Source organism: Athene cunicularia (genome assembly GCF_003259725.1).
Source record: "Athene cunicularia isolate RWA chromosome 13 unlocalized genomic scaffold, athCun1 chr13_part1, whole genome shotgun sequence".
Taxonomy (NCBI): domain Eukaryota; kingdom Metazoa; phylum Chordata; class Aves; order Strigiformes; family Strigidae; genus Athene; species Athene cunicularia.
In genome coordinates, this window is record NW_020799117.1 from 7,724,348 (window position 1) to 7,750,704 (window position 26,357).

General features: G+C 41.5%; 1 protein-coding gene across 1 annotated transcript in view; it reads left to right on the plus strand.

Moving 5' to 3' along the window:
* The window catches only part of GALNT10 (polypeptide N-acetylgalactosaminyltransferase 10), a 42,249-nt gene that overhangs the window by 11,246 nt on the left and 4,646 nt on the right, over positions 1-26,357 (plus strand). Inside the window, exons 4-7 of the mRNA XM_026858106.1 lie at positions 13,303-13,488; positions 15,134-15,317; positions 16,203-16,320; positions 24,797-24,904. Of these exons, the coding sequence (XP_026713907.1) occupies positions 13,303-13,488; positions 15,134-15,317; positions 16,203-16,320; positions 24,797-24,904 (596 nt within the window). The remainder of the gene's footprint in view (positions 1-13,302; positions 13,489-15,133; positions 15,318-16,202; positions 16,321-24,796; positions 24,905-26,357) is intronic.

Genomic DNA, 26,357 nt, shown 5'->3' on the forward strand with positions numbered 1-26,357 from the left:
GGGCTGCACAGGCATCCTGTATGCAACACCCTAGTTCCCTTGTCTAGTCACCAAAAGGTATATCTAGGGGACACTAATACCTCTAAAACTGAAACTAATTTTTTGCATTTGTGTGTTTATTTGAAACAAGCTGGCATCGTGTGTTTTTTCAGCCCTTCTTTTAATGTAAAACATGGTAGGGTTTTTACCTTCTCACTCTCTGCAGCAATCAAAAATTTTAAAGTATTCAAGACATTGTAAACATACCATGTGCTCTAGAAGGCTGTGACTTAACTGCTGAAGGTTATTTAAAAGAAACATCTTGCCTCATAGTTGGGGCTAACAGTGTGCAGAGAGGAAAATCTACACGCCACACAGGTGATTCAGAAGAACTTTGGGTGTATCTTATTTTATGGCTTAGCTTGTAAGAAATCAGTGATTGTGGCTAAGTGCTTAAATTTCACCTAAAGTCACGTCTCAGCATTCCGTTATCTGCGTATTGACTGACAGCTCATTTTAAGGCTACTCTTGTATAAATGACAGCGTTTTAGAACAAGTGTGGTCCCTTGTTGAGGAATGAGAACCACAGCATCAGTCATCTCTATAGCATGTGTTATACGCAAAGCACTGTGATACAGTAATAAAGCTGAATGTGGCAGCACTGAAAATACTGCAGTCTCCAAACATCAGGATTGTTCTGGAAGTGTGAGCCCAGCTGGGCTGTCTGCCTTACGGCACTGTATGCCTGTGCAGTGGCAATACATGAAGACTTAACATCCTTCTTGCAGTAACCACTCAAAATCTGCACCTGTGACTGGGAGACAGTAACAGTTTCAGCTGAAGTTCTTGAATGTATTTAACCCAATATGACAATGACATTTGCAAAGTCAGCCTTCTGGTTTTTAGATTAGACATGGTCTATTTTAAGATGAGGTTATCCAAAAGGCATGTGTACTTGGCTGTAGTTGATTTGTGAGGAGAAAATTTTGTTATAAGCAAGGTGTATGGGATCTCATTTTTCCTTGATGGGGTAATGTTAGGGAGGTTCTGGATTTCATCTTTGTCTTTGTTCCAAGACTATCCTGTTTCTTTTTTGTATTTTAATTTGTGAATATTACATCTGTTTAGGAGTCCTGAAAAATATTTATTTGTTCAGCCATTTTGAAATTTTTCTTAGTCTTTCCCCACTTTTACTCACTTTTTGTGTTTTCAGCTTAGTGCAATAAGAATTAGAGCTGCTCTTTAATGTTTGGGAGACAGTGAATCATTATGAACCCAGACTCTGGCATGTGGCCACTGCTCATCTTTGAAAGGCAGCAAGAAGCTTCTAGGCCTTTTAATAAAGGGAGTCCAAGGAGTGTTTTCCCCAAGTAGTGTCATCTCAGCCCTTGGTTTTGACCAACATTTTCCCCTTCGTTTGCCCTGTCCCTTCATGTAGGGCTGGTCAGCTTCCTTTGCTTTGCACCATTGTGCTGTCTCCACACCATCCTGTGGCTTACTTGAACGTTCACTGGCAGCAGAGTCTCGGAGCCCATCCGATCACCGAGTGTCAGAGGGAGCCACAGCCAAATCCCCCTTTTCCCCTTCAAAGGTAAATCCCCGTGACTTTTTAAATCTCTCTCTTTATTGCAGTACAAGTAATTCTAGACGTAGCCATATGGGATAATCTGAATGGAAAAACAAATGTGGGTAAGGCTACTTGGCTGAACCACATGCAGCATAATTTGGTCTGAAGGGCAGAAGTCAGTGAGTAGTGTACTGAGGGGAGAAGGCAAGGGGTGATTAATGTGTCATTTGGTGCAGCAGCAGGTATGTAGCAAATACAACTCTGTTCCATTAACCACATCTGCCAGGCCTTAATTGAAAGAAATCATGTTCTTAGTATCTGTGAAATAGAGAAGGGTTTAATACTTGAATTCTTTGTGGTCTTTAAATGGAACAGTAAAGGATTTATGCAGCTAAAGAGATTATCTTTTCATCTTCAGGCACATGCATTGTAAAAGTCATTTTTTTTCCTCTTAAATGCACTAAAGTGCATCTGGTTAGTACATCTCTGAATATGGAGAGACTGTGCTTAGGACAAAGTGCTTGACAGTCTTCCTTACTGAATTTTGAATATAATTCTTTTAAAGCTTTTTACTTTAACTTATTTTAAAAAAGAAAAAGCCAAACTTTTTTAGGCAACTATGCTTTTCCACACCCTTTTCTTAAATGTTGCTTTCAAGGTCTCTCATAGACGTTGTGTTAACTGTCTCAAGTGATAAAAAGAATATTTTTGTCAATTAAGTCACAGAATAAAGAGTGTTTTTCCTTGCTGTTAAGAGGTTTTTTGCAGACCATCTCAGGTCTGTTTAGACTCATAAATAACAGTTTTGAAGTAACTGTCAGTGAGATCTCCCATTGGGTAAGTGGGAGAAGGCTGATTCTTTTAGGTAGAGAGACTTGGCAGTCTAAGAAAACAAATGTACTCTTTACTTCCATTAGAATTAAATTCTCTGTCATGAAGCATACTCATTTTGATCTCTGAATTGCATTAAATCTCAGACTCTTGATGATGCTCAGTTTGTGGGCCTGGTCATGTGTTTGGTGGTTTAACGCTACCAGGTGCATAAAGTCACAGCTCAGACAAATTCTATGAATTTCACTATTACAATTCTTCTTATGGAAGCCAATCCTGATGTCATTTTTCCATGTAGAAAGTGACTTGGCTTTGGTGAATATCACTGATTCTGGTAGTGGTACAGATATTACAAAGTGAAACGGGCTTTAAAATTATTTAAGTGGTTGTGACCCATGGTCTAGGCATGATGTTTGTTACCCAAACTCTGGTGTGCCTTCCAGGTAGCCCAGCAGAACGTTTATACTGGTGTAGGAGTGAATTTGTGAAGTCACCAACACTGTGGTCAGTGGTGAGGACCAAATGGCATGGAGCAATGAAACCTGATGCAGATGTCCGATTTTGGTTGATGAAAAGAGAAAAAATTGTTATTCTCTGTTTCTGGCAGTTGTCTCTTAGGTGTGGGATACTTTAGACAACTGTTAGTGACAGAGCTTGCTTTGGATCCATAGTGAACCATGGGTGGGATTTGATTTTGTTTTCCTTTTTTGAGTATTCATTTTTAATGTGTCTTTAAATACCATTTCTGTACTTGTGTATACCCTTCATAAAGGAATATCTAAAACCTGCATTGTTCGTTAGGCAATGCCTGGAGAGTATTAAAAATATATTCTCTAGTGTTTTAAGTGACCTGAGGGCCCACTGTAGTTGTTTACTTCAACTTTTTTTGTGGCAGCCTAAATTAACTAACCCAGTTTACTTTTCATCATCTTGTATTTATTACTTTAAGATCAGTTGCTATGGCTGAAGGATTCTTCTAGAAAGCAGATGAGATGGCTTTAAAAGGTCCAGTTTAGTATGACCTCTTTCTCAGCTAATTATTGTGTTGTGAAGGATGTCTGGCAAACTAAAGTTTAAAATAAATAAATAAATGAGGAGCAGAGTTTCCATTACAGCTCATTAAATAAATCTAACTGCATTGCTTGCTACTAAGAAACCCCATGCATTGTAGCTTCTATTAGTGGAATTTTGAAGGAAAACAGCTTTAATTTTATTCTCCTCACCTCGAAGTACATATCCTCATCTGCTAGGAGTCAAAAATCTAGATACCTGCCAGCTGCAGTGCAAATCAGCATTTTAATGCTTTACAGCTGCTTCTCTATAGAAGTTAATTAGAAATGTGATTCAAACACCCTCTGCCAGTACTCATATAGGATGTCTATGATTGGTAATCATAGTTCTGCTATTTAAGCATGCGTTTTGGGTGGTATTGACAAAGCAGCTGTCCCTGCATAGGGACTTTGAAGGTAGAAACTTCTTCACTTTGAGAAAATTGGAAGGTAATGCTGCTGCAATTTAAACATAAAAGTGGATAATCTAAACTACATTCCTTTTCTAGATAGCTTTAATAGCAGTGGAGAAATGCCACACATTCTCTCCCTATAGCATCTATTCATAAATGTCATGAGGACCACTGCTGCCTGTTACCCACGAGCTGAGCTTGCACTCATGTCTCCAGTGGCACACAGCAGTTTACCACGCTGATCGGTGGAAGCCAAGGCTCAAGATTTAAAAGCAGAGTACCTTCAGCTATCTGTACTGCCCTCTCCTCTTTGTCATCCAGCTAAAATGAGTGTGCCAGTTGAGAAGAATATTGCCAATGAGATGGTTTAGTTTTGGTATCGGTACAGCTGTGAACAGCCCTGGATTTGTGCTTCAGGATTTAATAGATTTATTGACCTTTCTGGCAGATGTCACTGACTTACTGTGATAGTTGCATTTCTTGCCAACAAAGTAAACAAGAGCATTGGGAACTGATGACAAAGAGGTCTAGAATATTAAAGTGTGGGTTTGCAAAATACACTTGTGACACGCAAAGTTTGTTACTACAAGTCAAATGTGTCTGTATTTTTCCTGCAGCTGTATTAGCAGTTTTTTCATTTGCCAGATACTTTGTTTTCTGTTCTCTAACATACAGACCACAAGGCAAACATGTTTTTGCTTTATTATTCGTGGTTATTAACGTATGAGCATTATTGTAGGAATGAAGGATTATCAGCTTTCCAATATTCCATCTGAGTGCAACCCCAAAGCAAAAATTTTGTAGGTCTGTGCTATTGATTTCAGGCTTCATAGTTGTTCTTCCTCAGACACTTGGGAGTCCAAAGGCTTTGATCTCAAAGGGTTGTGTTCCTACCAAATCAAAGCAACTTTCAAGTGGGTTACATCTTGGACCTAATGGCATATTCTCTAACAAGACAAAAGTCTTGTTAGTCTGGAGTAGAATTTTCCATTAATTCTTGTGCTCTTTCTGGAATCTTTCCTTTTTTTGTTGGTTTGCACAGAGCAAATACTTTCAGGCCAAGAAGTTCTTTGTACATGAATACTGCTGATAAAGGGAAAGCTGAATCTCTGAGGACTGGTTTGTTGTGGGTTGTTTCTTTTTTACTATTTTTTGCTTTTTTCCCCAGCAAAACTCAGTGACTTTTAAGGCTCTAATCCCACAGCTTTGGTATGTTCCAAAATGTTTCAGCATGAAATGACTTAACGCTTCATCTGCCTGCATCTCTCCAAATGATGGCAAGGTGTCTTGCTGTTGGTCATAGCCTTTAGGTTCATGTCATGAGATACTATCCAGTATATCGCTATCAACAGTGAATGTATGTTGACATGCTCACCAGAAGCAGACACAGCAAACCCTTCTAGCACAGCAGCTTGTTCTGACTCAGTCCCTGTGCACCCACTCTGTCCTGAAGCCCGTAGGTTGCAGAGAAGTCACATTCAAGTGGGTTTGTTCTGTCCTGTGAGCAAACTTCTGAAACGCTTTTGCACCCCTGCTTGTCTCTCCAGTGCTTGGAAAGCAGTCGATATAGATTAAAGGCAATTAAAGACTAATCTGGTCTCTCACGATTTTTAACTCTAGTAAGGCAGTGGAGTAGAAATTCACAGGATCCTGAACTGGTATGTGGTGCATATATTAGCCTCGGACTGCTGGAAGTGGTAATGCCATCGGTGTGGTGGCTTGTCTTAATGTTTCTCAGTGTTTTCACCTGCCCCATGCTGTGTGTGTCAGTTTAGTAGCATTGAGCAGCAGTGCAGACATTCCCCTTGTCAAACAACTGGATAGTCAAAAACATTCATTTGGCCTTAAGATGAGGGCACAGATTCCCCAGGTTGAAGGCGGTATTTGGGACAGTAATGCCCTTCCTGCTAGTCACCATGGCTACATCAAACTTGAGCTGAATATTAAGTGTGCTGCAAGGAGTTCACTCCTGTTTCAGTGGCTACAAGGGCTACATAGGCCAAAAACTGCAGCTATCTAGTTTGTATGTCAGCAAAGCAGTCTGATGTTAAAAGCAATCAACAAGTGACTGAGTCACAAAATCACCTCCTTAGATCAAATGTAGTCAACAGAAGAGGAAAAAACCCTAAGTGGGAGCTTTAATCTTGATACGTATTTAATGAAATGGGAAATGAGAAGAGTAAACTAATGAGAACAACTGTTTCGCCTGTGAAAAATGGGTTATGGCACAGGAGGAAACACTGATACTGCAGGTTGACCAGGGAGTCAGTATGCAGGACTTGAGGACTGATGCATATGCCACAGGTTGGTTTCACTGGTTCTCCTAACGAACAAAAAGTGCTTAAACCTTACAGCATGAAGGAAGGGTGATTAAATGGATTTTTCTGGATTCCCTCAGGAAGAAACAGCTGAAATAGACTTTCTTCACAAATGAAATTTTCCTGAGAGATTAAGAGGTAAAGCTGTATCTGAGACAACTGTTCCCTGTGTATTTCCCTGCTTGGAAATGCAGCCTGCTAAACTTTCCCTAGGGTCTGGGTGTATTTATATGCTAATGCCAGTAAATGTGAATTTTCTCATTTTAAGATTACACCTTTGTCTCTGCGTTCAGTACTAGTATCTCCTGAAGCCATAACTGAGCAGGGTTTAGATGTCTGCTGTAGGGTGGAGGAAGCTATGAGAAAGTTCCCTTTGCAAATTCAGGAAGCAATTGATGATGCAGGTGAGACAGCAGAAGTTTATGCACTTATGTTTATCGAAGCACACAGCACAGGCTCACACAAGTGGATTTTGCCTCAGCAGCTTGCAGTCTGGCTTATTTCTTGGGCCCCACGCTTCCACTTTTGTGTGCTTCATTGTACCTAAAATGGAAACTTGGGTTTAAAACATTTAGAAAGAGAACAAAGTCAATAAGATTTCCAGAAACTCAACTCTCTTAATCTTTGTTACAGTCTAAACAGTGATGACTGCTATATTAGCAAGTGGGGTGGTACGCTTTCAGCTATTGTCCCATGCACAAAAACACTTTTTTCCCTTTAATTTTTGTTTGTAAAGATATGCTGAGACCTAACACTGATGCAGAATGGGCAGTGGAAACTGCCCCCCCTTCCCTTTAAGGGTCTGCCACAGAACTGTAATCAGTGGAGCAACGGATATTAGTTTTCTCCCTTCTCAGGCCTTTTCTTCTTTGTTTGTAAGAAGATTCAGCTTGAAAAGCTGTGATCAGTTTCATCAGTTTGCTATTATTGGGACTGGTGTTCATAGTACAGTTTATTAAATCAGTTTTTTATCCTCCCAACCAACTTCAGTGATCAGACTGTGAAAACATTGAAAGAAAATTAAAACTAGTGTAAGTGCTCCCTGTTTGGGTAACAGCACATTTTGCTATTTAAAAGGATTACTCATCTGCACCAAAACAGGGAGAGAAGTTAATTTCAGTGATGTAGAGCTTTCTGTTTCAGGGAGGCCCGGCTTGCACATTGTGATGGATTCAGGAAGAAGTATAATTCATTCTTAAATTGTTAAACAGCACGTTAGGGCCAAGTATCTAAGTAAAGATGAATGGATTCATTTGTAATCTTAAACAAGCGTGTCTGTGTGTGGGAGGGTAGGGGACTGGTGTCTGGGATAACCTGTAAACAAATGCCAAATGAACAGTTGCACTTCAGGTTTTGGTGGTTAGGAAGTAACTAAAATAACCTGCCGGGAAGAGAAGGCAGCCCTGTCTGCTGAAAAGGAATTCTGCAGGTCCCCCAGTCCTCTCCTGTGCCATGTGCCCTTCAGCAAGAGGGAGAAGGTTCCCTGAATTTCCAGAGTGCAGTGACTGTCCTGTCTTCATAATATCTTCAACCTTCTGTGGGTAAACTGAAGCAAAGCACCTCGGCAGGAGGCAGGATACTGTAGGGCAGAGGGAACTTGGGTTTCACCAGTGGCATCTGAGTAATGCAGGAAGGTGTCTGGGAATGTTTCTCATTTCTGCAGTGCTGCTCATTCTGGATTGGGTTGATGGTACTCATATGAGCAAGAGCACTACAGTTGCAGATGTGCTGTACAGTGTAAAATTTGGAAACCAAAGCTGATAGGGTCTACAGTAACATAGAAACCGTGAAATGTTGCACTAGTAGCACAGGGAAAATGTTTCCCTCAATTCTTTCTCTGGACATAAATCTGTATCATAGTTTCAAGTCCTGACTGGTGCTTAAAATGAGTTAATTTTTTTTCTGTGACAAATGTTGGTACTCCCTTCTCTGCCAAATACTGCAGAGTTGGTACAGGGATGTACATAAAAAGACATAATGCCAACTGTGTTATTGCCAAACAAACTGCTTTGGGTCCTAAAAGCCTTTTACCCCATCTTCCCCTGCAGAGGACAGTTTGCCCGAATGAAAGAAAGTGTCTGCTTGCAGCTGCTTTGAATTCAACATCTGTGAAAATAAAGTTTTCATGGAATGGGACCAAAAAAATCTGCTTCTTTCAGCCCTGGGGTCAATTAATGACTTTGACAGCTCAAAATCTTGAGCAATGGCCACATTATTCAAAAAGTTGAATCTTTCAAAGTAACAGAAAGCAAATGTGTGTCGAGCACCTCCCAGTTGCAGCTGCCCAAGATTCACTGCAGTCAGAGGTGGAGGTAGTCTTAGTCATCTGAGCTCTGGAGAGTCCCAGAGTGCCACCAGACCATGAGTCTGCTCTAAGAGAGCCCAGTGATTTCCTCAAAGCAACACCCATCTTTACATCTCAGGAATGACCTGAGTCATCAGCTCCAGGTCTTCCAGGCAGCATTTCCTGCTTAAAAACAAATCAAACTCTCAACTCAGCAGGCCCGATGCAACTACTTCTCTTTAACTCTGCCAGCCAACTGGGAAGCAGCCTAGCATGTCTGCCTCGTGAGGGAGGTAGGCACTAGCTGCACACAGGTTTTGTAGGTGTCTAGGGGGATAGTAATCGCAGTTACTTCTAAGCAGGTGCTTCAGGTCTTGGTGTGTGATTTGGGGGAAGGGAAAAGGGCACAAAACAGGCCAGGCTTCATCTGTGAGCTGAGACTACAGTGGCCTTCTGCTGTCTGCAAAACTGAGCTGTGTGAGCTCAAGGGAATGAGGTTCCTTTGTACTGCAGAGCAGCTCTTGAGGCAAATAGCTGTTGAACTTAAAGCATGCAGGCAAGATGTTAGAAACCTGAGAATTTCTAGGTCTCTTCCACTGATTTCTGTGGGAAAATTACTTTGGTCAGAGCCAAATCAATTCAAAACAGTCTACAAAGGTGATTTTATATAAGCCTCTGTGAAAACGTGGCTGAGCTAATGAGATGTGACAGACAGGGAGGATCCAGACACTGCTGAGTGGAGACAGGCTGCGTGGTTTGCTGTGAGGGGATGTATTGAGTTAACTTCTGCTTTGACTCAGACAGTTGAGTCCCATGGACTGTGACTGCAGTGCTGTTCTGATCCTGTAGATCCATGTCTAAGTTGCTTTGTTTCTCATGTATTTGCCTCTTCAAGCTGTGGGGGGGGAAAAAAAAAAAAAATCCTTGGGCTCATCTGTCCTCCTCTGTCTTCTGCATATATTTGTTTTTGAAGCGGTAACATTTCTTAGGTGCCTGTTCAATTGGCAGGCATGCAGTAGCTGGAATGAAAACTCAGCTGCACATAAGAAATTCCTATCGTGGAAAGTCCTTGCCATACTGCAAGTGGTCACCAGACTAACAGCATCTGAGGGCAGCTCTGCTTGGATGGTGAGGCCAGAAGGAAGAAAGCAGTAAGACCACCACAGGAATTTGACCTAGTTAAAAAAAAAAAAAAGTCTTATTTTGGAAAGCTTTAGGACTGCTTATGTTAAACAGGCCTGGTGTTGAAGCTTCTCTGATATCTTCACACAGTTTTATTTACTGCTCAAAATAAAGCAAGTGGTAGTTCTTGACTGGTACTGTTAATGTATATACTGTATATCAAGTTTATTGCAAAGTCTGTTAGTAAACTCCTAGCCTAGTTTTTAATCTGCAGATAATCTTACTCTCATTTATATGTTTGGGCTGTATTACTTTGCCCAGCGTAGGCACAGCTGTTGGAATCCCTCCAGTTCACCTAACAAGTTTCATTAAAGAAAATTACCCTTGTAATAAAAATTACTCAGTGTGACAAGATTCCATAATATATTTTTTTAAAGCCTCATAAAATTTTGTAGCAGTTAATGCAACTTGTTTGGGTTTTTTTGAGGATTTCTTTTAAAAGCAAAAATTGACTTAATTGTGACAATATTTGTTATAAGAATGGAATAACTATTTTCCATCTGGGCATATAGAGGCCAGGCTGGGTGTCAGGAATAACACAGAGATAAGGAAGTAAGACAACCTCGTCTTTGAAAAGTATGGTTTATTGTGCTTTGTATGTTGTTTGTGAGCTAGCTTCAAAGTCTGTGCCTGTTTAGTAAGGGAAAGTAGATATAGTAAAGTCTGCTCACTTGCAGTTCATGAAACATAAGTCTTAACCTTATAAAATGCAGTGACCAAGAGTTGATTTTTCTGCAGCAATTGAGAGCAGCTTATCAGAGCATCATCCCTCCTGGCTACAAGGACAGCACTTGGTATGTGTCCCCCTTGGGTGCTGATGGAGTACCTATAGCTTTTCCCTGCTCCTTCCAGCCATTAGACACATAGAAGATTCCTATATGAGATATTTCTTACCAGTGTGGCAAGATACTCGCTGCACGTATGAAATACTTTTGTATTTTTTTGCTATGGAAACATAGTAAAGAAGTACTAAAGAACCAAACGCAGCATTTGGGATTGAAATGAGTCAGTGGATTAGTTTCTGCTGTTGTTTTGCAGAGTACTCACCTGAGAAAACTATGGCTCCTATGCCTTCTTTTTTCCTGTTACACTATAAAAATGAGGAAATCTCTTGGGTTTTAACTGCTTGGTCATTGATAGATATAAATCAACCTAGCTTCGGTTACTCTGTAGCAGAGCAGCCATCATCATCATCACTATAAATATGGCTGAGTCCAGTGACTCTGTTACTGTGTGAGACCAGATCCAAAACCATGCTAGTGTTTCTTGGTGGCAGGCTCGGCTGTGCCATGCTCATACTCCTGGAGGAATCTGTTAGGCTGCCTTCAGGGCTCACCACAGATGAAATTGCACAGCGAACCAGGGCAGTTCAGAAACCTATATGATGCCAAAATGTAAAATGACCAGCACACAGGTGGAAGACAAACTTCTGGGATCTTTCAGTCTTGTTTTCTTGTTTCTGTCAAAATAAAGACTTGCAGAAGGTCTGTATTTATTTTTCTGTAGTTCTGGAGTTTGGGATTTTTAAGACTTCCCAGTGCTTTGTAGGTGTGGTTTAGATAACATAAATATTGTGGGGTCTGATCTTGCAAGTGCTACAGTATCTGTGGCTGCTTTTAAGGGAATGGGACCCAGAGCTTCTGTGTGATGGTTTAGTTCCTTCGTTGTAAAGAGCACCACCAGCCTCTCTCATATTTAGCTTGTCTTGGGTAGATTAAAGTATACCTCCTGTCTTGGGGTTAGCTGATTTATGCTTGAAGTGAGGATTGTTTGTTCTCTTTTCTGATGAACTAATCTTTTGTGATAAACTAACAATGGCAAGGGATGAATTGTGATGTTAAACAGTGGTGGTGGCTTTTTTTTTCTATTTAAGACTACCCACTACTTCAGGAGGAAGGCAGGTTCACTAATAATTTATCTAATCTCTATGGAAGGCCCTTATTTGAAAAATCTGTACTTGAGTGGACAAAATTTCTGGTTGCTTCAGAAAAGACTTGAAAAGGGTGAGGGAAAAGCATGCTAGACAGCAGGTAGCACTAAGGATTCTATTGAGCAGGGAAACCTATGTGAATATTGTGGGACAATTAGACTGGTCAGGCAAAACACTAAAAAGCATTTGTAAGTAAGAAATCCTGGGGAATGTTAAATAAAGCTGTGAAAGGGGCAAAGAGCTTTCTAGGAATACCTCAAAAGCAAAGAAATTGATTTTGGGTGGTCTTTGAAGGAAGGCAGGTGATGGCTGGTTCAAAGAGAAGGTGCAGAATGTGTGTTAGTCATAGGGATTTTGCCCATTTTTTTCCTCTGGTAGCTAAAACCCTGAAACGCAATTGCTGGGTCAACACCATGGGGGACAGCTCATAACTTAGTTGAGTTTATTTGCCTCTTTGCTCTTTTTAGAGAGCAAAGAATAGCCTCTTTGCTATTCCAGTACCCAGCTTTCCTGGTGCTCTGTTCGGGGGCTCTTGCGCACTGTCTGCCTTTTCAGCCCCAGCCTTTCATGCCTGCTTTGGAAGCCAAGGAAGACTCTGCTATAGGGAATGGACTGGATGTGTTCCCTATAGTCAAGGCAAATAACCCTGCAAGGTTATTTGTGTTTGAATGATTGCCTCTATTCAAGTTTTATTGTGTGAGATTTTAAGATTAGTTAATTGCTTGGATTTTACAAACTAGCCATTGCCTAGTGAGGCTTGTTTCCTTGATGGGTTGCTGATGGCAGTGGATAGTATGGTGCATTAATGAACAGTCCCTGGCACACTGTGAATGGAGTTTGCTGTCAAACAGTCAAAACTTCAGATGCCTAAAGATCAACCCATTAGTGATTAGGCCAGCATCAGCTCTTAGCCTATTTTTAGGTTGTTCTTTTGTGCTTCGCTCTTCAATGTAAAGACAGCTGTGTGCCCCTCACTCTTTATGTAGACCAAGCTTTTTATTTCCACATCTAAACAAGCTCTCCATTGTTTGATCACTCAGTAATCTTTTTCTGCAGCTCTCCTGTTTGAATTCTTATTAATCGTGGTGACTACAAGCATCTGTGCTAATTCAGATGTGGCTCTAGTCTATATTCAGTAGCGTAAATATTTCCATATTTAAATGCAAATATCTCCTCTGATAGATGTTTAAGGTAGCCATCCAAATATATACAGCAGCTCTGCTGCCTTGCTGGCTTGGAGGGAAGTCTGACTCGGCTTTTGCTGTTTTTTATTTATGCATAAAAGAATGGTCATGTTTTGTGATTTGAAGAAACCAAATGCAACATAAATGCATTTAGTGCAGTTTACTTCTGAAAGTAAATTGTCCTGTGTCTCTTCTAAGGTACATTGGTTTTCCACAAAAGTGTCCAAGAATCCCTGCTCAGATGAAGTTTCCAAAGGTCTGCCAGCTAGCTTTTTATTCCTTTTCCTCTTCCTCTGCTGCTTTGTTTCTCATTCTGTCTTCCTTCATTTTCTCCTAGTTCCTCTTTTTTTTGCTTCTAAGGTTTTGAAATATCTTCAGAAGTCTTGGTTAAGTAGTTATGTTTAAACTCTGGCTTTAAAAGAAATTATCCTTACTTCTTTTTTCCTGTTATTGCATTTGTTAACTGTTCAGGACACACTTCCAAAGACATCTCCTTCTGGTAAAGAAGGAACTGCGTTTTTAAAAAATTAGTTGCTACAGTGTTTAAATTCTTATTTTCATACAGAACACCTGAAGAAACGCCTGGAAGATTATATGGCCCAGTTCCCAAATGTAAGAATCCTCCGAACCAAAAAGAGGGAAGGGCTGATAAGAACTCGAATGCTGGGGGCCTCCGTGGCAATAGGGGATGTCATCACCTTCTTGGATTCCCATTGTGAGGCCAATGTGAACTGGCTGCCACCTCTGTTAGGTAAGTGTGTGGTGCTGTGCACGGCTGAAGGGCTGGCAACAGGTGTTGGTGTTGAATTTGTTTTGTTTCCACCTGCTGCTTTACCCTCATGCTGTAAGGGGACAAAAGGAAGTTGAAATGTCTAAAAAGAAAAACAAGTGAACAAAACAAAACACAAAAACCCCCACCAACATTCAACCACAAGACTTGGGTAAATTGCTGGCAACTTGTAGCCTGTAATACAAGATTTTTTTTTTTCTGTTCTAGTCCTGTACTGTACAATAACCCTATCATATGCTTTGCTTAATTAAAGAACAGAGATCATATTCTTCTGTTTCTTACTAAATGAAATCTTAAATAATTTACAGCTTGCTAGAAGAGTAAACTATTGCATGGTCATTCAGCAGCTTGCAGAGAGGAATGGCTTTATGTTACAGAAAAGCTATTTACATACTGGTTTTAAGTAGCTTTTAGGGCTTCTTTTATCCTATATAACTGTATTTAACTTCATAGTCTGCAAGCCTGTGGAAAATACTTGTGTGAATGACAGCTGCTGGTATGTGTTTGTAGAGCATGTGCAGTCCTTTCCAAGGCAGTGCTTCATCTTTAAGGAGGCGCCAGTTTTACAGAGTCAGTTCTTTTCAGGCGTGACTAACTGAAAGGACAGTGCCTTCAGTTTCTGGTACCTGTATGCCTCTGGTCAGTGCCAAACTCCTTTGCAACCCTATTGCAAGTGACCTGTCAAAGCGCTCTCTGAGATGCGGCTTTGTCAAATAAACTGTGGCAATCGTAGTCAAGTGGAGACTTAAGAAAAATTAGTCAGGTTTGTCAGCAGGATTGTTGGATGGTAATACTGTTGCTTTCACTACAGTTTGTATCTGCTAATAGTGGAAAATGTTTGCAGCTTTATGAGCTGAAGGAGGGAGGACAGAATTAATTCACATGCCTTTTAAATGAGAACACGTAGAGTATGCTTTAATTTTAAAGCATAGAAAGGATTTCTGTTAGATGTGCACTGGAAGCTGAAACATCGTTTGTCGCCTCTGCTCTGGAAGTTAACTTCAGCAAGAGACCATCTCACTAATAAAGTATTTAAGAAGTTCCAGATGTTTATGCAGGAATTAATCCTGTCTTGTATTATTTGGTTGGAAGAAAAGGTTGAGGGGAGGAGGTACGCTTGCATTTCTTGAGCCTGCTGAGAGTAGTTATGCCATTAGTCTGAATTGCTTCCTGCCAGATTCTGGCATAGTAATTAAAGCGAGGTGGTACAATGGGTTATTGCCCTGGCTTTGAATCAGTGCAGAAAGGGTTCACATCCCGGTCACTCGTTAAATTGAGGACTGTTCACTAAGTACAAGACTGTCTGGTGGTTTAGGTATCTGTGGTGGTGTGGCTCTGTCTTTCTGTTCTGATTCTGGGTGATGGTCACTGTAGCAAGAGTGCCTCGTGTTTTTATCTCAAGGGTTCTAGCTTGAATATCTCAGTTGTTGCAGAAATACCAGATAAATTGATATAAATTGGAGCATCCACCCAAAAGAGAATGAATGGGAAGAAAGCTGTCTCGTTCGTTCTCGGACAACTTCATATTTTGTTGCTCTTTGCTGTAATTTCATGGTCAAAGGAACCAACTGGTGCAGGTTTTCTAACATGTTTCTCCAATCTTCAGATCGCATTGCCCGAAACCGCAAGACTATCGTTTGCCCCATGATTGATGTTATTGATCATGACCACTTTGGATATGAGACTCAGGCTGGAGACGCAATGCGAGGTGCATTTGACTGGGAGATGTATTACAAGAGGATCCCTATTCCTCCTGAGTTACAGAAACTTGATCCCAGTGATCCCTTTGAGTAAGTTACTGAAATGCTAAGAGCTGGCTAACAAAGTAACACCCTGTTACAGGGTTGCTTTACACCTCAGTGTAGTAAAAGTCAGAAGCTGGTGTTAAGCTACTTGGTTTTTGGCAGCTGTTTGCTTTGTTGGTTTAAAAGAAATGCATTGTTTAGTAGCTGTGAACACTTTCTTTTTCATTGCTATTTTTTGCCACCTTAATTCCCGCAGAAGTTAACATTTCATTTAAAACTGTAATGTGTAGCATTTAATGTGGTCATTTATTACTGAGATCTTTCAAACATAACTTAGTATCCCTAATGCTCTGCCAAAAACAACAAACCAATGGCAGCTTATATATCATTCCCAGGTGGGAGAAGAAGAAAACCTAGCAGAATAATTACAGCAATTTTGATGATTGCAGTGCATTGCAGAAGTAAATCTGTGATCAAGTTATGTTCTGCTGTTACTGTGCTTGCCAACATTGAGACAGTTCTGCTGTCCTTTATACTTCTGCAGTGTTCAGAGGAAACCCCAGCAAAACACTTTTTGAGGTCAAGTTCAAGGACTTGATCGTACTGCTGAGACAGAACATCACATGTACAGCACATGGGTCCCTCTGGGAGAGGTTATGTCCTGTCACTTAGTGGTGAATGCTTTTGCCTGTTTGGAGGAGAGACATCAACTAGTTCTGAAGGGAGCCTAGTCTTCTCCTCATTTGAATGTGGGAAATTAGTAGATAATGCAGAAATAATTGTTTGATGCTCTGACAGGGCTGCGAAGGCACTGGGAATACTGGGTGATGAAACGAATATTTGTCAAATCTTGCTTTGTTTTTTAAATGTTTAGATAGAGATCTGTATCTTTGAATATGTTTGTAATATGGAGTCTGGTTTTTCCTTAAGGTCTCCTGTAATGGCTGGAGGACTCTTTGCAGTCGATAGAAAGTGGTTCTGGGAGCTGGGAGGGTATGATGCAGGTCTGGAGATATGGGGAGGAGAGCAGTATGAAATATCCTTTAAGGTGAGCTATGTTCTCTGGAAATTACTTTTGTTTTGAAAAGTAAGAGTTGTGCTGAGGCACAGAATGTGAATGATCTATCTTGTCCTTGCTTTTGCGTGTGACTAAAGGTGAAAGAGCTGGGAGTAGTAAGATAGTACACAGAAGAAACAGCGATGATGTGACGAGTCATTTGTGAGGGTCAGTTTTGGAGCATGATTAGCTGGGCTGTCCCCTGTTCTGTGGTCACAGCTTCAGATGCATGCGCGCTTCCCAGCAAGGGTAAGTCAGCATGTGTGTAGCTCTCTCTGACTGTTGGGCTTCTTAGTACTCACTCTGGCAAGATGAGGAAATAATCTCCTTCTTGTGGGAAGGAGGATTCAGGCAGCTCAGTGTTTGCCCAGTTGAGTACTTCAGTCCTGAGCTTCAGTTCCCAGAGAGGGGAGTAACTTACTGTCTATAGTCAATCCATCTGACTACTGGCTGCAAAGAACTGAGGCTATTAATTACCCTGTAAGAAATCCTCAACAATTGGAATAATAACGCTGTTTCTGGCAATGACTTCAGATCATTATCTGCCTGGCTTGGGGACAGTTCTGTTACTTACTGATTGACCAAACTGTTCAGTTGAGGGTTTTAAAATAAGAGTTAGCCAGCTGACCAGAAATGCATACCAATAGTAACGAGTCACCGTGACCCACAAAGACCGCTGGTACCTGTGTAGCCTTGGAATATGGCAATCTGAAACCATTCTAGGAAACCCACTGGAGTGTCCTGGACTGCTGAAAGCAGGTGGTGAGTCTTCACTTCAGTGGTGGGAATCATTTCCATAGCCTGGAGCGAATTGAGTAAAGATTTCTACATTAAACTCTGTTTGGGCCACTGTGGTTTCTCTTTCAGGGGTTGAATATATAATAGGTGTCTGGATGCCACTGAACTAAGCTGGTTGACCTCAGTGCAGGGCTAGAAGATGGTAGCAATGCTAAGGCAGTACACAGTTTAGCTTCAGCATCAAAAAATCCTTGTGTCTCCACTGCCAAACAAGCCATGGCTGATCTCTTACAAAACAGATTCCTAAATCTCAGTGCCTCTGTGTAATTCAAAGGCAGATCAAACTATATTCAGATTATATTGTTTTTAAGACAATGTATTTCCTTCCATAGTTTGCTCACAAAAAACCCTGAGTGATGAAGTCACATTGGAGGTCCCATGTCTTCTGTAATGGTAGCGGGAAGGGAGGGACAGGGGCCACCCTGTTTGGAGATGATATTACGGTTAGAGCCATTTATTCTTTGTGTTGCATGTAATGAAATTGTGTAACAATATCATTCTCTGCAGGAAGGGGCAGTGGCAGTATTCAGCCTCTTCTCCTTGGCCCTTTTTGAAAATGCTGGTTTCCAAGAGTGATGACAGTGACTGGGCAAGCCCTTTGTCTCTAATGCCACAGCAAACAGTCACACTGCTTGATCTGCAGGAAATAAGACTACTTCATTCATCTGTTTGCTTATCCTCTCTGAAACACGCTGTGTTTTATTTCAGTCCAGAGATGGTAATTTATGGAGGGATAAATTTGCTTTAATTAATCTCTGCAAAGACCCCCTTTTTTCTTTCATTATGCAACAGAAAAATGAAGTTTTAACTGAAAGAGGCTCAGTGTATTTTCAGAAATTAAGATAAATTGATACATTCATCTGTGGCTGATAGATTTAATAATTCTGCTGGAATTGCAAGAATAGAAGGTTTGTTCATAGAATTTATGAAGCTATGACATTTCCTGGCGAGCTCAGAGCTACGTTTTTACCTTTAGACGCAGACTGAGATTTTTGTAGTTAAGGGGGCACTGACAAATAATTTAAAGCTCTGGGTTTAGGCGTGGGGTACCTGCTTTCACATTATTTATTATCTAATGGGAATTCAAATTCTAAGTGTGCCAAATTTACAGCCTGGCTTTAATAAAGAATCCATTCCTGTGCCTGGGAGTTGTGGGTGCAGGTACTCTTTTGTACTGCTGGTTTTTGATCCATTGCATCAGATCTGGCCTTCTCGAGCCTCAACAGGAGTAGATTATTATTTTTTTTTTTCTTTAAGCGTATTCTTTTTTGGCCATGTATGGAGTGTGCTTTACAAGATTTTTTTGTCTTTATTTTAAAATCCAGAGCTCTGTTGCTGAGAGACTGGAAATAAACAAGTTTATTTAGGAGCCTCTTGCCTTTCTGTTTTGAGATCATATGTATTTCTGTCATCAGCTGGCTCTGCTTCCTTCTGAAAAGAAACTTTCAGGCTGAAGGAAAGCCAACAGAGAAACCCATCAGTGTTTAGCACCTCAGAAAGCATTTAGCCAGGGGATGGTTCAAACTCTCTATTAATAGAAGCCTTGCTCCTTGTATGAAATGTGTACACCAAGCATTACTAGAAAACATAGTGTGCTGGAGGGACAAAAAAATTTAGGTGAACTTTAAATTAGAAACAGACTGTCTAGCCCTAAATGCTCGCTTGTAGTTTTCTGGGTCTTCTTAATCTCTTAAAACAGAAATTTCTAGATTAGAAATGAAGGAGTCTATCAATTCCATATTCAAGCAGAAAACACATGCTGCTTCTTTCTCTTGACCTGTGTACATCCAGAGTAGCTCAGTGTCTATAATCCAGTACTTCTACAGGTCAGGGGTCTTCCTACTTCAGGTCATCATCAGATGCAACAGAAAGACTGCAGTCTTGAACTTTAGTTGCAGGCCTTACACTTGTTCAAATGAGCCTCAGTTTTTAGTGAACGCTGCTTGCAGAATGCTCCAGGCAAATGGCTCTGCGGGTCTGTGTGCTGTAAGAACCATTCTCCTCCATCTGTGTGGGTTACCAGATGCTGACCTTTGAGTACATTCTTGTATTTTGGAGAAGGGGTGAACAAGCATGCACAGCTGCTTCTGTGTGACACTTGTTACCTTTCTTTTTTGCTGCCCCTAACTCTACAGCCATAATCTGTTCAGTGGACTTCGCTGAGATTTTTATTTTTTGCTTTTGGGGAGTCCATACCTCTCATCTCTTACAGTTTTTCTTAGTCTTTTGTATCTTTCTGCAATGATGTGAACAAAATTGAATACTTTACCCAAAGTGACAATGTATCTTTTCTCTTCTAAACACAACTTAATAGCTCTGATTTTTCTGAATGCTCCTGCATACTCAACAATACCTACATTCTGCTGCCTACATTTTCTCTGAGATTAATGTATTTAATTCAGAGTGGTTGGTATACATGAAGTAACCGTTCCTTTCTGCAAATGCTACTTTGTGCAGCAATTATCTACACTCAGTTTTATTTGCGACCATGTTACCTCTTTTCCAGTGTTTGTGGCTTTTATTCTGTTTGTCTTACGTAATCTTCACTAAAGTGCTCCATGCTTCTTTTCCATAAATATATAGTCTCTGATTTTTTGGGTATGGGGAAAAGAAGAGGAAAACGTGATGTCTCTGACTTGTATAGATAGGCATAAATATAGATGTACTTTGTACCTCAGATCTTGAGTGGTATGATGGTTCTCAATCTTTTAACTGTACATTGTATTTCAGGAGCAAAGAATGAGAATCCAGAATGTCCCTCGCTAGGTGGTAGAACATTTCAGTTTTATAAATGTTTGTCTTGTACTTTAAGAGATTGTAAAGCCTTCATAGAATTCAAAGGGCTTGGTGCAAACAAGCCACATGGACAGTTGCCCAGAAAAGAATATTTAAGGGGAAGGCAGAATAGATGGGCAGTACTCATGGTCTTCACTCCTTGCTTCAGCAATAGGAAATGTCCACTGTGCTTATTCTGAGGATCATAGATCATTGCATTTTCCCAGAACCTTTCCCCAAAGCATCAACATGGATTGCTTGTCCAGATTTCCATAGCATAAAATATGTTGCATGTTTTCCAACAAATCCAAGTACTCCATAGCTTCTGTTCACATATCTGATGCATGCATCTCCTTTGCCTCAAGTCAGCAGCACATTTCTGATTCATGTTTTGCCACTGGCCTCCTGGCAGGTGCGTAGTTAGGGTGCAGCTGCCAAGGGATCACTTCTGACAGCGTTTCTAGTTGTGTCGCTGAAGTCAGTGCTGATTGTGAGCCTCCACTGCTTATTCCAGGCACATACTCACACCACTTTCCAGCAGCTCACGTTTGCCCACACTGAAACAGGCCGGGCATTCTGCTGCTTTTTTTGTGGGTTTTTTTTGAAGCCAACACATGCTGCTTAATTCTAAGGCTCTCAGCTGCAGTACAGGGTGGCTTCTTTCTCCCTTCCTATCTGGTGATGCAGAGATCAGTTTCAGGCCATTGACTTGAATTTTTGGCCTCTGTTCACCCTATGTACTTGGTTCAGGTTCCAGAGTAGCCTCCCCTCAAGCAGCCAGTGGGGAAGTGGACCCCTCCACTCTCTGAAATGTGATTATTGGAAAGTGCTATCATTACTCTAAAATGCTCCAGACGGTAAGGAGGGGCCATGCTGGTGTATGTTGTGTGAGAGAAGGCGTTGTGCAAACACACAGATCCCAGTGCCTTTTGAGCTACCTTAATCTTTTATAGAGCAGTAAGTCCCAGCTGCAAGAGCAGCTGATGCTTACAATGCAGAGGATTATGATTTTCCTGAATTATTGGTTGCCCTTGCTTTCATCCTCTCACCTACCTTGTTAGGCATAGAACCCCCTTGACTTAGCCACTGTGTCCTTGTCTTCCCACCGTTCACTGTGTGCTCAGACAACCAGCCAGCTTCTCTCCACTGGCCTATCCTGTGGTCTTTCTGTTGTGGCTTGCAGAAGCAGCTTTCTTTTCAAGGCTTGACTCTTTCCTTTGTGTGTTTTCCCTCTCTTGGGAAGCATTGGCTCATCATGGTGCAGTCTTTGGAAACCATAAACCTTGTATACCCAGATAATTTGTGTTCGCACACCAACTGCGGTATTGTATTGTGTGTTTGAGAGGAGAGGTTCAGCTGTCTTATGTGACATTGTTTTCTGAAATAGCAGAAAGGGAATTGGATCAGCATAACATTCCCATGTAGAGAATAGGTGGCATATTACCTTGTGCTTTCATAGCACACTAGCTGAGTCAAAGGCTCTTGAGTCGCTTTATGAATATGGAGTTACAGCTCTCCAGACCACTGAGAAGATGGAAATAATGTCACCAGTGTTGTTATTTTACTTCCCTTGTATGTGGTTTTATTATTAGGGTGAGATTGTGACCTTAGAAAAATCTGTTGCAGTATGCCTATTGACCTCAGTGTAGCAAGTTTTTCTCTTAATTCTGGCAGATCTATCAGCTGCTAGATTCCTAGCTCAAAATGTGGATTGGTAGAATTGTGCCTGAGGAGGAAGAAAAATTTCCTGTTCTCTCCTAATGAGACCTGATTGGATCATTGTATAAAGCACTGTCTGCCTGACCAGCTTTAATTCTTGTTCTTACGGCATTCTAGTAAATGGCTGATTGAAATTAAGTGTGTCAAGTTCAGGCTCTGATGTTTACTGTCATGTCAGCCCGGGAGATGAGGCACCATCTCCCCCTTCTGTAAAACAAAAAGAAGAAACTGCCCCCCCCCGGCCTAAGGAGAATGCAGTAAGTGACAGTCAGTGTTACGGTGAAGGCACAAGGCGCTGCCCCACAGAACAGCGCTGTTTCAGCAGCAGTGTAAGTTCTGGAGTGTCATGCCTGTGAACTCTCCCTGTGTTTAAAAACAACCAAATATCACTGAGTGGAAGCATTCTCTCAGCTAGCACATAGCTATTTTGGGTTTGCTTCACTTGCAGTTATTCCTTGACAGACCCTTGGATGTGATTCCCCTGACCTTTAACTCTAGCTTTCTAATGCTTTTGTAAGCTGTATTTTACCAATGCATGTCACGCTCTTTCCCTCTCCCCCTTCTTCCAGTTTTATAGATAAGGACTGGTAATTGTCTTTATGGAGGTTGTAATGAGTTCTGTCACCACACAAAGCAGCTCACTAATAAAATAAATCAAAGCAGCAATGAATGAATGGAAAGCATGCTTTTAAAATTAGATTTGTACTGCAAGTGCCATGCTGTCACTTGCAGCATGAGACAATGTTAAAAAGGCACTGAGTTGGCAAAGTACCTTGAAAGGGTCACTGAGCTCTGCTAGCTGTAATTAGGAAGCTTTCCATTACCTCCATGCAGCACTGGTAATTGCAGCATCATTTGGGGGTAAATATTTTAAAGCATGGTTAGGAAAAGAGCACATAAAACTGATCTTAGATTTTACTTGCTCAGTAACTCAGTTGAGTAGCTTTTCTTATATCATTACATGTGTTTATGTAACGTTGTCTTCTGTGCCTGGAGTCTTGTACCAGCTTGGAGCTCTTGGCCCAACATATCCTCAGTTCTGTCTAGCTTCCCATACGCTCTGCCTCTCCAGCATACCGCTCAGTAGATAAGTGCTGCCTGTGTTACTGCTTCACAAGATCTGCAGTGCAAAGACAGTGCTCTCCTCTCTAGCTGCCTACTGACTGCAGGGCTCTGTTTCTCCTGTTACTTAGGGAAGCCGTGTTTTCAGATGTGTATTCAGCCTGACTGAAAGCCTTTCCGTAGAGATGGGGGGCAAGTGAGGATCCTGCGAGCAGGCAGCAAGGATAAGCTGGTGGTTTCATTCAGGCTTGTGTTGCACTGAAATGCAGCTGCCTGTGAACCAATAGGACTTTGGTGATGCAGGGTGCAGAGCACAGGGTAGGAACATGGATTACTGAGGAGTGTGTGTCTGTGCAACTCAGCTCTAGGCTTCTTCAGCTGTCCTTGCAGGTTTTTATAGCTCCTGGATCTGTTGCAGCTCTTACAGCCTTGCACAGACCATTTCTGTCACAGAAACACACAACATCCTCAAAGTCTTGTTTTCTCAGTCTGTTAATTTCCTCGCAGAGGAATCACACTGGGGCGCTCTGCAGCAAAAGGCACAGCAGCTACAGAATAAGAAGCATTTCTAATTCTACTAGAAACTTCACAGAAGCTGGGTGCTAGGTTTTTTTTTTTTCATCTTCATCTTTTCTGTACCAGCCTCTCAAGACACAGCAGGGACAAAAGGAATGAAATTCCGTAGAAGGAGTGTGTCCTGGTGTTTATAATGCATTTATCAACTTGCTGCTTATCTCTCTCACCATAACGACATGTAATTAAGTATCTTGAACTTTAGAAGTTGCCTGTGAAAAATATTCCTCTAACTGAGAGCAACCAACCTCCATTAAGTTATACGCAGTCAGCAAATGACTGTAATTATTAGGGCCAGTAGACAGAGCTGAAACTCCAGAGGACTTTAGTGTCAGAGCTAATAATTATGCAGCAGCCTTGGCCAAATATTTCTCTTCTGAGCTAAGTATTTAATATTGTCACTGTAGAATATTAATGGAATTGCCTGCTATGTGTGAAGCTGTTGACTAAGCTCATTGTACAGTGAACTGCAGTGGCTCAGATTAGCCACAGTGAATGGAGAGATCAAGAACACCACAGAGCCTGGAGCACCAGCAGACCTTCTTAAATACGGCTACCTTCAGGGCATTAACACAAATTTGGGGACAAAATGAAGGGCAAGACAGTGTCGTACTTCAGGAATTCAGAACGTCATTTGTTTTGCACACTGGAGAAAACTTTTTTCTTTAAGGATTGATTAGATATCTCTGGGAAGCACACATGAATGTATTTCTTAAACCTAGTGAAGTAGATTGGCTGGTTCAGAAAACGCCTCCTTTGGTTTCACTTGGACAAAATAATTGCATCCATGCTATAAATAAGGAATAAAAGAAAGTTGCTTTAGAGTGTTAGCACAGAGTGAAATCTTCCCAGATGGGGAAAGAAACTTCTGGGCCTAATCTAGACATTCACCATGCATCAGTGTAGTCATCTTCAACTAGCAGTGTGTTCCAGTGACTCTGAGGGCTTTTTTAAAGGTAGTGTTTTCACCAGGCAGGGGTTTCTACTTAATTGTAAGGCTGCAAAAGCAATGAGTGCATGTCAGCAATGAAACTGTGTGACAGTAATGATTAACCACAGGAAAAAGTAGCAGTTTCTTCTGGTTTCTGGCACTTGAATAGACATGGATTCCCTGGAGTGCTCTGCATAACACATGACCTGTACTACAGAGATGGGCTCCCTTTTACAGCAGTGTTACACAACCGACACCCAAGTTTTATATGGTAGTCTGGTTTAACTGTTGCGGTTACTATCGCTGTAATAACATATCAATTTAAAGTGTGCTGTTCTCTGGATACTTAGATTTTTTTTCTGTTCTTTTCTCTAAAGAATGCAAAATTGAACCGTTTAGCCATTGGGCTTGATAGCACTTGTGCTAAATCAAGGCTTGCTGCATGGCTCTAAGTGGGTAGTTACAGGATTTGAGACTAAGGCAAGGAGGGGAGGGTGTTTGGGAGAGAGTCAAAGCTGGGTTAAGCTTTTTCATTACTTCAAAGTCTCTTGTTTTTCTTCTTCGCTTTTCTCTATGTAAGCGTGAATTTGTATCTCTGCTGTTCCACAGGTATGGATGTGCGGAGGTCGCATGGAGGACATCCCTTGCTCTAGAGTTGGTCATATCTACAGGAAATATGTTCCATACAAGGTTCCAACAGGAGTCAGCCTGGCAAGAGTAAGTGGAAATGGCATTCCCCACCACAGACTGCAGTCTGACCATGCTGTTGTCTCTTCTCACCCCACAATGGGAGGCAAATGTAGGCTTTGTAGTCCATAAATAGTGCTCGTATAGTGGTCAAATGGAGCAGTTCTGCAGCAGTGGGTGTGTAGTGCAGAGGGAAGAGAGCCTAGGGGAGCTGTGAGCAACTGTGCCCACAGCTGCCCCACTCCAGACATCAGCCATTGCCAGGTGTAGGGAAGGGACTTTGCAACCAGGTGCTGGCTACAGAATCACCAATAAAAACAAGATAGGGCTTTATTTGTATAATACTTCAGTCACTTAATATATGTGCTCTCCAAGAGCAGCAGGCTTCAGCGTGGTGATTGTGTTTTGGTGACTGAAAGACCTCTCAACTTCAAGCATCACAGACCACCGAATGAGCAAGCTGTAGTTTTCCACAGTGGAATGTTCTGTGCCGTCTTATTTCTTTAATCTAGTGTAGCCCAGAGAAGAAAGAGCTTTTGCCTCTCGCACTAGGTATCTCCAGTTAATTTCCAAATTGAGAAAGGATTGCATTGCCCTCTGGTGGGAGAAAAAAATCATAGAAGCAGGAAGGCTGCAAAACTAAAATCACAAGGTACCCTGCTGTTCTGCAGGCTTATGGCTTGCACAGTGTTAAAATGTTTCCCAGTTTAATAGTGTCACCCTATAGATTTTGATTTATTACTCAGCCCAGCAATGACCTGTCAGAGCGATAGAGTGCTCTCCTGTCTGTGCCATCTCTTCAGGAAGGAGCTATATTTCTTCTGATTCAGTATTTGGCTCTTGCATATTCCCACAGTGCTGGAAGGAGATGGCAGACAGGTATAGGAAAGGCTGTTTCTTGGCATCTATGATCATACAGTCACCTTGAGATGAACACCTGCTCTTGTTGTGTGTAGGCTGCGTTTGGGGCAGGGTCAGCACACTGCTCATTCTTAATGTCCTAATTTTTTTGGTAGTAAATGACCACTGTTGGACTGACCACCTTCGTGAAAGGTGGGCAGTGCTGCTGGGTCACTGAAGTCACGCCTGCACATGGCACGTTACTGTGTGGCACCAAGACTGTACCCGGTGTTGCCAGAAAATGGTCCAAAGTCCATCAGTCCCTTGAGTGTGTTGTGACAAGCAGTAGGGCGGGTGTCTTGAGTGGGTGGTGTTCTTTGCTGTCTTGGAATTGCACAGTGGATTAGGCTTTACAGTGATACCTGAAATATACTGCTGCTGGGAGGTAAAACCTTTACTTCTCTTCTCAAGTCTCATCACCCGAAAGTGCAGTGTTCCTGCAGTATCTCAGTTTCTCTTAAACAGCTTTTTACCCAAGAAAATGGGAAAATAGTGGTAAGAAAGAATATTGTGAACTGAAGCTTTCCAGAAGGGAGTGCTGCAAATCCCAGTCCTAGATGGATATAAAAGATGCAGTAAGAAG